Source organism: Triticum urartu, chromosome 2 (genome assembly GCF_003073215.2).
Source record: "Triticum urartu cultivar G1812 chromosome 2, Tu2.1, whole genome shotgun sequence".
Classification (NCBI taxonomy): domain Eukaryota; kingdom Viridiplantae; phylum Streptophyta; class Magnoliopsida; order Poales; family Poaceae; genus Triticum; species Triticum urartu.
This window is the reverse complement of record NC_053023.1, coordinates 738,341,205-738,354,944: the sequence shown is the minus strand read 5'-3', so window position 1 is coordinate 738,354,944 and position 13,740 is coordinate 738,341,205. Positions and strand designations below refer to the sequence as shown.

The following is a 13,740-nucleotide window of genomic DNA, read 5'->3' as shown; positions in this document are numbered from 1 at the left end:
CGCCACTGTGCAGGTGGAGCTGTTGGATTGGACACCGTGTTTTTGTGCATTTCGAGAATATCTTCGTCGCACCCGCAGACAAAAATACTGTTTTGGCCCTATAAAAGAATTATAGCACACCGAGGCGAAGCGCGCCTTTTAGGAGTCCCAGAACAAAGTGCTATAATATGATTTTAAACAAGAGTAAATCTAGAATAACATGGGCTACATTAGCTAGCGAGCTCTTATTAAGACATTAATCTCGCTAACATCGGTGATCTCAAGCAGAGGCGGCGAGCCCCTCGTCGCTGGTGGTGGTGAGGATGCTCTGTCCATTGCGCACGAAGCAGCTGTTGCGACGGATCTCGCCGACGTTTCCTTGGGGCCCCTGGAGATTCCCGAGCTTGGTCATGGAAGCAGCAAACTGGCCGAAGAACCACCAATGGTTCCCGGCGAAGCCGTTGACAACCCATTCGGTGCGCCAGTCCGCGGTGAGCTTCTGGTCGGAGGTGAAGACCCCCTTGCCCTGTTGCAGGTTGGTGAAGTACTTGATGTCGAACACGTCCGGGGTGGTGACGTCGAGGTCCTGCAGCCGGTTGAAGTCGCTGGAGCAGTTGGAGGCGAGGCTTCGGACGAAGTCGGAGTCCTCGGAGAAGCGGTTGGAGAAGGAGCTGCAGTGGCCCTTCCCGATGGTGTGGCCACCTGAGAGCGCGACGAGGTCGACATTGTCGAGGTTGCGGGTCTCGAAGACGTCGATGAGCGTGGAGGCGTTGGAGCTGGCCTGGGGGAGATCGAAGACGGCCGAGCTCGGCGCCGGCGCGAGGCTGTCGAGCCTGCCGAGCGGCACGTCGTAGCCCTGACCCCCGGAGAAGGCAACGGCATCGCGGGTGGCGAGGGCCGTGATGTCGGCGCAGGAGACGACGGGTCCGCAGGCGGCGTGCACCTGGGCACGGATGGACTCAATGAGCTGCAGCGCCCGCGGTTGGAGCGTCAGATTCGGCGGCAACTGGAGCTCGCTGCCGTCTCCCGTCAGAAGGACCGACGCGTCACAGCCCTGTACAACCACGAAACAAATTATGCTCTCAAATATTTTTTTTTTTTACCATTAGTCGATATATATGCGTACATTTTACGCTCCTAAAATTCTTATCTTAGATTTGTATCTAGACATATCTGTATTTGGACAAATCTAAAACAAAAACTTTAAGACCAAGGTAATATGTTAATAAAAATATTATTTTTCATTGTGACGAATCTTACTATAGTACTTTCTTCGTCCGAAAAAGATTAACCCTCAAATAGATGTATCTAGCATCAAGGTAGTGCTAGATACATCCATTTAAGAGACAAAATTGGGACAAGTCTTTTCGGACGAAGGGAGTACCATTACCATCTTTGCCATCAGTTAGATAGATCACACTTTCCTTTAATATGAGATCTAGCTAGCTGGATTAAATTACCTGAGGGAAGCAGTCGTGGAAGAAGATGCGAAGGAGGCCGGCGGCGAGGGCGATCTCGCTCTGGAGCGCGGTCTCCACGGCGGAGCGCACCACGTCCTGCAACTGCGGGCAGGAGTCGGCATGGAAGTCGAAGGCGAGTCCATCGGCGGGGGAGACGGGAGGAATACGGCCACCGACGTGGTCGGTGGGCATAGAGATGAACGCCGCCGACGGCTTGGACAAGGCTGCAGGGCACAGCACCGCGGCCACGAGGACCAGCATCGCTGCTGTCCTGCTCGACGCCATTGATCCTAGCTAAGCTACCTTGATGAGCTTAGTGCCTGCAGAGTACTAGTGCTACTTTGGCACTAGCTGCAATGGAGTGTGGCTTCCTCACGTCAACGAGATGCCCTTATTTATAGAGGAACTAGATGATCGATCGATCGATGCTTGACATCAAAGTCGTCGGAGTAATTAAGCGGGAGCAGAGATCCAAAACGAGATCGAGTAGGTGGCAAGCTACACCACGATCCAAGTGCACATGCTTGATCACGTACGTGGTGATGCAGATTGCAGAAGTCATGTGCGTAATGTACTTGTGCCGACCAAGCTCCCGGATCCCGTGTTTCTGCTCGTGGCATGTCAACGAACAGTACGCCGAGGCCAGTAGTTAGGCCAACTCCACCGCGTGACCCCAAACAGACGTCGTTTTGTCCGATTCTATCCATTAGGGTAGGGCAGTAGAGTCATATTCAAGCGTGTCCTGAGATGCGGTGATCGTGTGCCCAGCGCGGCCGCATCCGTTTGCCTCATTTTGTCCGTCTTTATTTTAAAAAGAGAGCAACGTTTCAAATGACAAGCCCTAGTTCATCGGGCCAGCGGCCCTAGTCCACGCCGACAACAGAGCCAGCGGCTTACACGTCCATCGCCGCAACACAGCCAGCCTCCAAAATGAATAGTTGTCCTCACCGGCAACACAGCCAGCGGCCGGCAACACAGCCGGCCTCCAAAATGAATGTTTTTCTCACCGGCACACAGCCAGCAGCCCAGCGGGCGGACGGTACCCATGCCAGCCTCCAAAAAGAATGGCCACGGCCGATCGGACGACCTAGTTCAGGCCGTCGGCGTCCAACATCTCTTTCTGCCTGGCCTCGAACCAGGCCCTCGTCTTCTTGCTCATCTTGGACAAGTCCACGCTCATGATCGCAAAGGCCACCTCCTCTACTTTGGTTGCGGCATTGATGGCCTCGATCTCGAGCTGCCTCTGCCTGGCCGAGACAATGGCGGCCTCGATGTCGATCTGCCTTTGCCGGGACGCCTCCTCCATGCAGATCTTCCTCCTCTTGGCCGCCTCCTCCATCTCAAGCTTCTTCCTTTGAAGCTCTAGGTATTGCTTCATTTGCTCGTCCTTACTTTGCCGCTTCTTCTCGTCCCTCATATTCTTTTGAGACATCATGCCATGCAAAGTGTCATGCAAGGCCATGGATGAGGCATCACGTATGTCGTCCACCTTGGAGTTGGTCTTGCCCCTCGGCCTCTTCAACGCTTCGCCATCTCCACCTCCAGCGAACTTGGCCGTCTTCTTGCCTCGCTTCCTTTGCAGTTCACGACATTGATCCTTGAACTTAGGGCAATTGTTGATGATCGTCCAACAATGTGTAAGAGTGAATGGCTTGTCATTGTGCCGGGCCTTGAATGCTTCCAAAGATTGAAATGCCTACACCACATGATCAACAACAATTGAACATGCAAACATATACAAGGCCGAAGTCTCACATGGTCGTAGCAAGGAAAAGGACTAGGATAAGGAGAGCATACCATGTCCTCAATGCCGAGACCACTCACGGGCCGTGCTTCAACACTCTCAAGTGCGGCGCAATACTTGTTACACTCTTGTTGGATGAACAACCATCTCTTTTGAATCGAGGTGATGCCATGGTTGCTTGTCATTTGATAGGGGGCTCAAACATCTTCCTTTCATGGAATGTTTTGTGGACTCTCATCCAAAGAACAAGGCCCTTTTGTTGCGCGTCGGTCTTCGGATCTTGGCTAATCTCCAGCCAACATTGGCAAATCAACTTGTCCTCATCTTGTGTATATGAACTCATGCGAATGCTCTTCCTCCTTTTTTGTGCTTTCGCTCTTTGGGTGAGCTCGTCGATGAACAATGGCTCGCTTTCTTTGCATCTTGACATGGTGCACGTGCTTGCTTTCTTTGCATCTTGACGGCCGGCCGGCCGCCGCTGCTAGACCCAGGCGTGACGTTGATGTCGATGACGGCCGAGGGGCGCGGTGTGGACGGCGCGATCACGCCAATGTCCGGCGACCCCGACAAACGAGTCTGGCCGTCGTGCCTTGGCGGGGGAAAGTCGGGCGACATGGGCGTGGTCCGCGACTGGCAGTGCGGAGGCCGGGCGACCGACGAACCTGTGCTCGCCGGGCCGACGACTGCTGCATGGAAACCGTCCGGACGGCACATGCCAAGTATGAGAAGGGTGTGCGCTTTGTTGACGATGTCCCCCATCTCGTTGACCACGGCCTCCATTGCATCGCGCTCGGCGGCGAACTTGGCCGCGGCGGCATTGACGTTGACGACCACTCTTCGGCCCCTCCTCTTCGCCGATTCCGCGTCCAACTTGGCGATCTCCTCCGGCGTGCACTCCGACCGCGGTTTCCTTGGCGCCTTGGCCGCCTTCTTCTTCACCTTTTGGGGGGGGGGGGTCGACGGCCAGGCCGTCAGAATTCCCCTGGGCGTCGGCCATGGACGGGGGGGGGGGGGGGCGGCAGGGGGGGTTGCTTTATGACACCGATAGGCGGGCCAGGGGAGGACAAGCGCGCGCGTCCCGCCCGTCCGCGCGCTGTCCGTTTCACCCTAAAATCGGCGCAAACTTGGGCCGGGGATGGGTCGAAAGCGGACAGAAAACATACAAAAGTCCGTTTGCTTTCACGCGCTGGGCTATCTGGTTTGTCCTTTTTACCCCAAACGGATGGGATCGGACAGGATGGGGTCGCACGATGGAGTTGGCCTTATATGCAGATATCTAAAATTCAAGTTATAAGCTATGAAATATAGACGTGTGGCAAATGATACTTATTTGGTAGAGATCACTGCTAGTAAGTTGTGTTTCCAAGCAAATGTTAAAAATGTGTTATGTTCCGAGCAAGGATTCGAGGAACCGTGAAGCGTGAACTACGAATAAGTACTATGAATGGAGATGCGAAGGAAACAAACGACGCGTTTGGTTCAGCTTCCGTGATGTATTCGTTTTCTCGTATCGGAAAGCACCGTTTCCAATCGTTTTTTTTACCTAAGACAGTCTTTGTTTGGTTCGGGCTGAGAGTCCCGTTTTCCAATTCACTTCGCTTCGAGCGGTTTCAACTTTACGAAGCGGAGTTCTCTCACATCCTCACCCTTTTGCATAACAATTGCTAGGGCTGGGGATAATTGATTCATTCATCTCATATGTGTATGATTGCAATAATAAAGACCAGTGCTTTTTTACCTACACCTTACATGCACAGCAAGGCTACGTGTATTTTTGGCATAAAAAAGGGGCTCTACATATAATTGTGGAATAAAGTGAATCATCTTTCCATGCATGAGAAGAATGCAAATCTACACATAATAAACAAGCAGCACCACCCATACCTCGTCACAGTACAATCTCCTCTGTTCGGCACTAGCTACGGAAGGATTGTTCATCCGTGGTTCCTGCATGGACGCATACATACAATATATAGGTGCTAATAAAAAATGATTCTACAGTTTTTGAGTACTCAAGTAAATTAGGACAAAAACAACTACAATAGCTCACTGATTAATAAAAAAAACAATGGCAGACGCCGTAGATATGGTTAATGAGGCCACAGGTGCAACGCCAGTACGCATTATGTTTCGTGCACACCACCGCTCTTGATGACCAAGTGACATTACCGAGGTGATACTGTTCAAGATATCTATAACGTGTAAGATCCCTGCGTACAATGGTGTCACCTGTAATGGTAGGAACGGCCATAAAACCGACACTCAAGCTCCTTCTGATGACACTTTCACTGCTTGCAATATCAATCAAGAGAGTATTGCCCCCGATGCTTTTTAATGGGACAAGTCTTCCATGGATGAGATCCGCTATGCTGTACACCAGCATGCGCTTGGAGTGATCGCTGCTGGAACCGACGAGCAAGATCTTTGAGTCACATTCTACCAGTTCAAAAGGGCTGCGGATCTTGGCCTTGGGACATAATATGGTGATCACCTTTGGTGGCTGAAACGAAAACGAAGATGAAGTTAATACCGACGTCTTCTCGTGGCGAGGCGGGTCGATCTGAAAAATCCATAGTTCATCTGTGCTTGGCGTGGGCTTGTGGAGCATGTAAAATTTTCCTTGGGATGATATGATGCTGTTATCTGGGGAGAAGCTCCAGGCCGAGAAACTCCATTGTTTGTCCTTGGTGGTAGCAAATAGTATGCGCCGCAGATCTAGAAGCATGATCATGAGCATGGGAACTCTGTCAGCACCAATGCTCAAGGAAGCGGTCACCCTGCCTGGCGACAAGTAAGGACGGTTCATGCGGGAACTCCAATGGATTGATCCCAAGCTCATCGTGACATATGTGATTGGCGGGAACTTGGCAACGGTCCCAGTGAAGGGGTGAAGTAGGCAAACATCATCGCTGTTTTCATTATCGTGTTGCCGGCTCCGCTGCAGGAGTAGGAGGCCGTCGACCGGACAGAGGACGCGGTGGTCGTCGAGAAGAGGGAGCCGGGGGCGGACGAACGCTCCGGTGTCAAGGTTGAGGAAACGCATCCGGCCATCTTCAAGGTGGAATTCGTGGCCCTCGGGCAGCATCGTCCACCGGCGTGGGTGGAAGCGCGCGACGGCGATGCCATTTGCGCGCGGGCATGGCGTGCTGGACCGCACGTGCGTACACACGGAGCGGAAGCGGACGTAGCCTCGCAGATCGTCGTCCGCAAGCACCAGCCAGCCAACGAGCTCGACCAAGTCAGCGGGCATGGACGCCAGCGGAAACACGTCGTCGGCGCCCGGGATGGAGGCGGCCGCATCGGTCGCCGGAGGGCGCTTCGCCGGCAAGGGCATCTATCGATCTGATCTTTTGAGATATTTTTGGCTACCCTAGCCGCCAGCGTATGCGACTCGGCGACGAAGTATTCTGGAAGGGAGCTGTGATGCGTGTTTGTGCATGGGCTCGTCGGCCTAGCATCTGGCCCATCTCCCTCCCCATTTCTCTCTATCACGTGCGTGCGTGTACCCAGCGGAATTTCCTATTGGCCGCTCATTGCGGCAAAATGCCGCCGCTTCGCACAGGGGAACGACCGAGCGACGCTGCTTGGGCCGGCCCACTTAGGTAGATACGTTAGGAACTGCCCAATCCGGTTTTGTGAACCTTCTAGAAGGTTCCCTGAACCGGGTTTTCGTTTCTTTTATCGGTTTTCCGGTTTTTTTTTCACTTTTCTGTTTCTTTTTCTTTTTTCTGTTTCTTTTCCTTTTCCTTTCTTTTTGTTTTTCTTTTTGTTTCTTTTTTCTTTTTCAACACAAGTTCGCAGTTCTACAAAATGTTTAGGATTTTCCGAAAACGCAAAGAAATGTTCCTATTTTTTCAAAAAATGTTCTTGTTTTCTAAAATTTGTTTCATACAGTGGCTATGGACGCGAACAAATTTGGAAGCGCTTCTAAATTTGTTCTCCATTTCAAGATTTGTTCTGAACATTAAAAAATTGTTCGTGCTTTAAAAAATTGTCCGCGCTTCCAAATTTGTTCTCCATTTCAAAATTTGTTCTCAACATTCAAAAATTGTTCGTGCTTTCAAAAATTGTTCGCGCTTCTCAATTTGTTCTCCATTTCAAAATCTGTTCTCAACATTCAAAAATTGTTCGTGCTTTCAAAAATTGTTCGAGCTTTCCAAATTTGTTCTCCATTTCAAAATTTGTTCTCAACATTCAAAAATTGTTCGAGTTTCCAAATTTGTTCTCCATTTCAAAATTTGTTCTCAACATTCAAAAATTGTTCATGCTTTCAAAAATTGTTCGAGCTTCCAAATTTGTTCTCCATTTCAAAATTTGTACTCAAAATTCAAAAATTGTTCGTGCTTTCAAAAATTGTTCGAGCTTCCAAATTTGTTCTCCATTTCAAAATTTGTTCTTAACATTCAAAAATTGTTCGTGCTTTCAAAAATTGTTCGCATCGTTTCAGAAACTGTTCACCTTTTAATGTTTTATTCACAAAACCAAAAACATTTTAGGCAATTTTCAGAAAACCAAAACCAAAATGGTTATGTTTTTAAATTTTGTGCGCACATTCAAATGTTTTGGGCAATTTTCATAAAATGTATGTGTTTTTCAAAAAATGTTTTTCAAAATTTGTTCTGAAACTTAAAAAGTTCATGTTTTCATATTTTTTTCACTAATTAGATTTTTTTGGGGGAATTTCATAAAATGTTTGTGTTTCCCATTTTTCGTTCCTGTTTTTTCGAAAATGTTCACATTTTCAAAAAGTTATTAGTACTTTCAAAAAATGTACTCATTTTCAATTTTGTTCCTTTTTTGAAAAATGGTTTGAGATTTCGAAAGATGTTCAAGTCATACAAATTGTATTAGACTTTCAAAAAACATTGAATTTTGTGAAAAATAAAAATTCTGTTCGAAATTTCAAAAAAAATTTAAATCTTTCGCTCCCTACAGTTTATATAAACTGAGCTGCCAGATTTAGACAACAAAGTTTGCCGCTGTTGTTTGTTCCTTTAACAGTCGCGCTGTTATATTTCCACCAAAGCAGCCGGGTGCACTGGTTAGGTACTTGACCTTGCGTGCTGCAGATCTCGGGTTCGATTTCCACCACGGCACTCTTTTTATGGTTTTTTCTCACGGCGCGTTGAAAGAGAACGCCCGCGCGTGGCCCACAAAGCCCGTCAAGGAGGTGCGCCTGTGCGATACCGCAGCAGTTTGACGCAAAATGCGTCACATAGGACCTCCCGTACCCAGCAACTAACTAGAGGTTACGATATTCTAAAAAAAAACTAGAGGTTACGACGGATTCTAAAATTAAATAAATAAAACAAGAGGTTAGGGCATCTCCATCTCAAACCGGACACCAGTCTGCGGACACTGATGCAGAAGCCGGCCATCCAAAACTACGTGCATACATTTTAAACCGAATTGAATACTAGACAAATGAAATCACACGCGATGAATTTCATTAATGTTCGGACATAGTTTACATAAAACGGCCGATGTTTCAACCGTTTAACTAAAGAACAAGAAAAAAAATACTAGGAGGCTAACTTTTCGAATGCGAACATCTTGTACGCTTAGCCGTCTTGCCCGGCCACACCACTATCGCTTTATGTGCCATCATCGTGCATCCAGCGAAGGAAGGGCCCAGGACCGCCGCGACAGCCTTGTTCGTCTGCCGCTTGGCGCTCGTGGCGGAGCCGGTTAGCTTCATCCTACACGGTGCGGAGGGCTGCCACGATCAATGACGACCACGCTCGTGGTGCCCTGGCGGTGGCCTTGCCCTTGCCGGCATTGACGAAGGTGTCGCTGTCGATGCAACGGCACCGCATGATTGTCTCCGCGATGCTGACGGACATGTCGATAGCCCAGGCCGCGGCCAGGTCTAGGTGGTAGCCGACCCAGCCCGACGCCTCGTCCGACTTGATGAACACGGAGAGATGGGCCGCATTGCACAGTTCCTACCGCGTCACCCGCCTCGCCGCGGTGCCTCTAGAGTGGATGCAGCCTACGTGAGCATACTGTGTTGGCATTGGCGGCATTACTTGCTGTGCCATATGACGTGACATTGTATATTTGCCACCGGCTGAGCTTTTGTCAAAAAGAAGAATAACCACCAACCTCTGTATTGAGCGATGCACACAACCATGTCGCCGGCAGAGCTCATCACTCCTAGAATAGAAAATTGAGTGTGGCGGAACAGTTTGCAAGACATGAGCAAAACCAGGATAGAACTCCTTCTATTTCTAAACATGAGAAAACCGAAAACTAGTCAATTCTATCTTTACTAGCAAACATGCCCGTTTGTTGTAATGGGAGAAACAAACAGTCGCACATCTCTAGTGAGCCATCTGTGTTGCCACTTTTTCTCTCTGTATGATAAACATGACCGGTCTAAAGGCGAAACATGGCCTGTCTAAAGACGGTGAGCTTGATCATCACACTCTAGCATACCACGTTGTGCCTACCACGGAAAAAATTCAAAAGGTTGTAAATCGAAAAAAAATACTTCGAGACCATCGCTGCACCGACTTGTAATTCTGTGTTGGTGTGACATGCATCTTCATGTGGTCCATCAAAAATCATGTATTAACATATGAGGCGGTGCATTTCCTTATTATTCACAACAAACTCCCCAAGTGCCGCCTTTTTGTTTCATGCCGGCGAGTGCCTCACGGATAAAGCCACCAGCTCGACCATGCTAGAGCGGTGCGCCAGCCAACCCAGCTGACGTGTTCGCTACATAAGCTCTCCCTCGACCTCTTCAGTTGGTTCCTCGTGTGACTCCGCTGCGCAAGCTGTCACGCCGCCTTGGCGCCGCCATACACACTTCATCAATATAGTCCCCTTGTCATCTTCGGGCGTAGCCCTCGAGTGCACAGGTGTGGATGTCATGTCGAATGGTTTTTAGGGGCGATTCAGAGCAACCAGTTTTTCAGGGCGATCCTGCATATGCCTGCAAAACAGGAGGAAAGGAATTTGGTCGCCATGAAGGTGGAATGGAGACATTCGGGAGTGCCGTCTCGGAGCGATGGAATAGCATAGTACAGAGTATGGTAAAAATTTATTTTGATACCAATGTATCTCAGATATACCACCTAAAAATTCACTATCCAATGTCCTAATCTGCTAATTAGATGTGGTGGATCATCTCAAGTAGAACAGGCACCGAGTAAGTCACCCAGTATTTAATCCTTATCTGATCATAACCCGGATAGCTCTCAACCTTGTGCATGTTGTAGATGGCAGCTCTGCATGCAGCGACGTCCCTGTCTGCGTAGCACATGGACTCCAAACCATGAATTGCAGGTTGCGTAGTTTAGCAGCAGTAGATGGACAAAAAAGTGGAGGAAGAATCATTTTCTAGAAAAAAGGAGATACACAGTTATAAGATTCATGTTTTGCAACTCTAAAAAGTTTTATATCTCTTTTCTACTTAACGATGAAGATTGTATGCAGCTGTCCAAAAATATTAGATTGATTTAAAAGGACAAAACATAAAAAATATGTTGTTTTTGTAGACATATTAACAAACAGATAGAGAGCATGAAATTACAACATTAAAATACAGTACGTGCATATTTTAGTGAAGATTTCTGCGCATTAAACTCACATCACACCACCATTTGTCATAACAATAACAAAATTCAGATTTCAAATTGATGCACACTAATATTTTTCCAAAACCTGGTGTTTTGGCTATGAGACAGACAAGAGGAGGAGCAACAGCCATCGTTGCCAGAGAGAAGCTTCTGTGGCATGAGAGAAAGAGCAGCAGGCACCGCAGCATCGATGGTCAGGAGGAGAGAGAGAGAGAGATGCTGCTGCAGCCAGGGAGGGTGATAAAGCAGCAGCGGCAGCTCACCCCTAGTAGACGCTCATGGGAGGGAGAGAGATAATAGCAGTAGGTGCCGCGTGGGAGAGACGGCAGCTGAGCGATGCTTCAGCGATCATGCATGCGCGCGAGGACGGCTGTCGGAGGAAACACCAGAAAAAAAAGAGACGGCGCCACTGGCTCCCTCTCCATAGCTGATGAACTAACTTGTACTTTTGCGTTGTACAACTGTTGAAACGTGAATATGAATGGAGACATTGCATCTCTTTTCTGGAAATATCAAAGAATATTGCATCTTCAGTTCCACTTGAAGATATATGATCGTCGCCGCCGCCTCCACTTGAAACTTCAGTTCCACTCAAGGATTCACAAGTAATAAAAGCGTTAATTACTGGTATGTTCCTATTTTGCAAATTTCAGATATGACCGCCGTGTATAGCAAATTATATATATACCCAATACCTATACACTTGCGTGTTATATTTACGAAAAAGGGTCCCCCTTTGTATTACAAAGCAACCACCGATACATCCAACGATAGGTACCGGGGCCGCATCACAAACAAGCCCAAAGGAAAACAAAGAAGAAAGGAAGAGAAACAAATACCAACAACGGCAGATCGACGAAACGAAGATGATCGGCGACCGCTGCACCCTCCGGAGAAGTACCACCACGTTCCCAGCACCCGAAGCACCGCGTACCAAGCAACACCTTCAAGAAGGAGTCGACGACGATGCCGCTGCTATCCGGACTAGTCCTAGGGTTTCCCCCGGTACGGCGGGGGGGGGGGGGGGGGGGGGGGGGGGGGGGGCAGTGAGGGGAGGGGTGTACCCGACACCCTTGAGGAAGGTCCGTCGGCACCCACAGGCGTCGCCGCGTCGGGGCCGGACGAGCCGCCAGAGATTTCTCCCAACCCAGACCCCCACCACCACCCCAGACGAATCATAGTGCACCGCCCATTGCGCCGCCCACCAACATGTGCCACCACGGTCACCGAATCAACTTCGTCGTCTTCTTGAGGTCACCGACACGAGACCTGGAGGATGGGAGAAGGGAGGGTGGCCTTGGGGGCATCCGCAACATCACCGACGTGAGGGAACAACCATCACCGCCACCGCGGAGCCGACCGGACGCGTGAACAAGGGGCCTGTCAGGCACCGAGGCCCGGCCGAACCCAAAAGGGTCCGGACAGCCCCTGCCGTCACGCTGCAGCTCGCCGGCCGACGAAGCCGCCACCGCCCGCACACCACCGCCACTTCACTACCAACCAGGGAGCAGCGCCGCCACGCACCGAGTCGTCGGCCCGCCCTAGCCCAGATGGAGCCCGAAAGGGCCCAGATCTGGGCCGCTCGGGCGTCGCCGGCCAACAGCACCGCCACGCCGCCCCGCGTCCAACGGCCGCGCCGCCGCACCGAGAACCACGAAGCTCTTCGGACTCCCGCCGCCGAACCCCACCACAGCGGCCGAGCAGCACCGCCGCCATCGGGAGGCCCCCGCACCCCCCAAGAGCGAGCGGGGAAGGGACGGCCCGCCGCCGCCAGCGCCGCGCGGGCAGGGCCCGTCGACTCTGGCCGGCGGCGACGGGGAGGAGGCCGAAGGAGAGGGGGAAGGGGGCCGCCCGTCGCCCGCGGGGGGGGGGGGGCGGGCGGGGGGGTGGGGGCGGGGGGGGGGGGGAGGGGGGGGGGGGGGGGGGGGGGGGAGGGGGCCGGCCGGCGGCCGGGGGGGGGGGGGGGGCGAGCGGGCGGATGGGAGCGCGGGGGAGGGGAAGGGGGAGGGGAAGAGGGAGGCGGGGAGAGCGCTGCTGGCGGGTGGCGGCGGCAGGAGGGGGCGGCCGGCGGCAGCGGGGGTAACCCTAGTCGCAGGAGCCGCTACCTCCCTCCTTTAGATCTCCCCTTCCTCAAAGGGAGATTATCCTTGCGTGTTATATTTGTGGTATATATATAAAAAATTATCTCTAGTTGCCTCACGCTATCTTACAGTCCAAGGCCAGCCGCTGGCATGAACATGGAGAACGTGAAGCTATCCATATGTGATGCCAGTCCCTGCAACATCTCTCAGCCAGAACAAGGAAAATGACTGCATAACTCGTGCTGCTCAAATTCGATGTATTCGCAGCAAACCTGTGCAACCAATAGAATATCGTAAGGTCCTGCTTGGATTGAGTGTAATGTTTACGTGCTTTTCGGTATATAGCTTAAGGTTGGGCTAAACAATAAGGATCACACAAAAAATACCCCTGTTAGAATAAATCCGAGGCGCTTCGTCGATCTACTGAGGATCAAGCAATCACACGATCACGACACCGAGATTTGTTAACGAGGTTCACCGAAATGGCTACATCCCCGGGGCCTGACTACGGGCGCTCCTCTCCGTGACACCGTCACAATACCACACCCTGGCCGCCCGGGCGCCGGCTCCCCCGCGTGCTTGTGCTATTATGTTGGCATATGTTACATCGTGTGTCTATCCCCGCTATATAAAAGAGGCCTAGGATACAAGCGTTCTACTAGGACACGACTCCATATCCTATCTAAACACAATACAACTACAAGTTCAACTATAACCTATCTTGTACACAATATTCAACACAACTCTAACAACCCCTCAACCCAAGCAGTGCCGCTGCGCTCTAGAGTCAGTGACGCTGGCCTGAACTCGTGAGCCGCCGGAGCCTGCCATGCATCAGGAGCAAACAACAAAGCTCTGATGCCAACTGTAGTTGCAGTGGCGCTGAAGAA

At 50.7% G+C, this 13,740-nt stretch overlaps 1 protein-coding gene across 1 annotated transcript; it reads right to left on the bottom strand.

Annotated features, from left to right (window-relative positions):
- Positions 1–154: 154 nt before the first annotated feature.
- On the bottom strand, positions 155–1,818 carry LOC125534536 (cationic peroxidase SPC4-like). Its single transcript, XM_048697733.1, has 2 exons — positions 1,440–1,818; positions 155–1,033 (listed from the first exon to the last, which is right to left on the bottom strand). The coding sequence occupies exons 1-2, from the start codon at positions 1,722–1,724 to the stop codon at positions 260–262; spliced, it is 1,059 nt and encodes a 352-aa protein (XP_048553690.1). The 5' UTR covers positions 1,725–1,818; the 3' UTR covers positions 155–259.
- Positions 1,819–13,740: the final 11,922 nt, after the last annotated feature.

Bases quoted from the DNA above. Each gene is read 5' to 3' on its own strand.
- LOC125534536 (XM_048697733.1), bottom strand. From the start codon at position 1,724: ATGGCGTCGAGCAGGACAGCAGCGATGCTGGTCCTCGTGGCCGCGGTG. The intron at 1,034-1,439 runs GTAATTTAATCC...GTGGTTGTACAG, and splicing joins TCCACGACTGCTTCCCTCAG to GGCTGTGACGCGTCGGTCCT.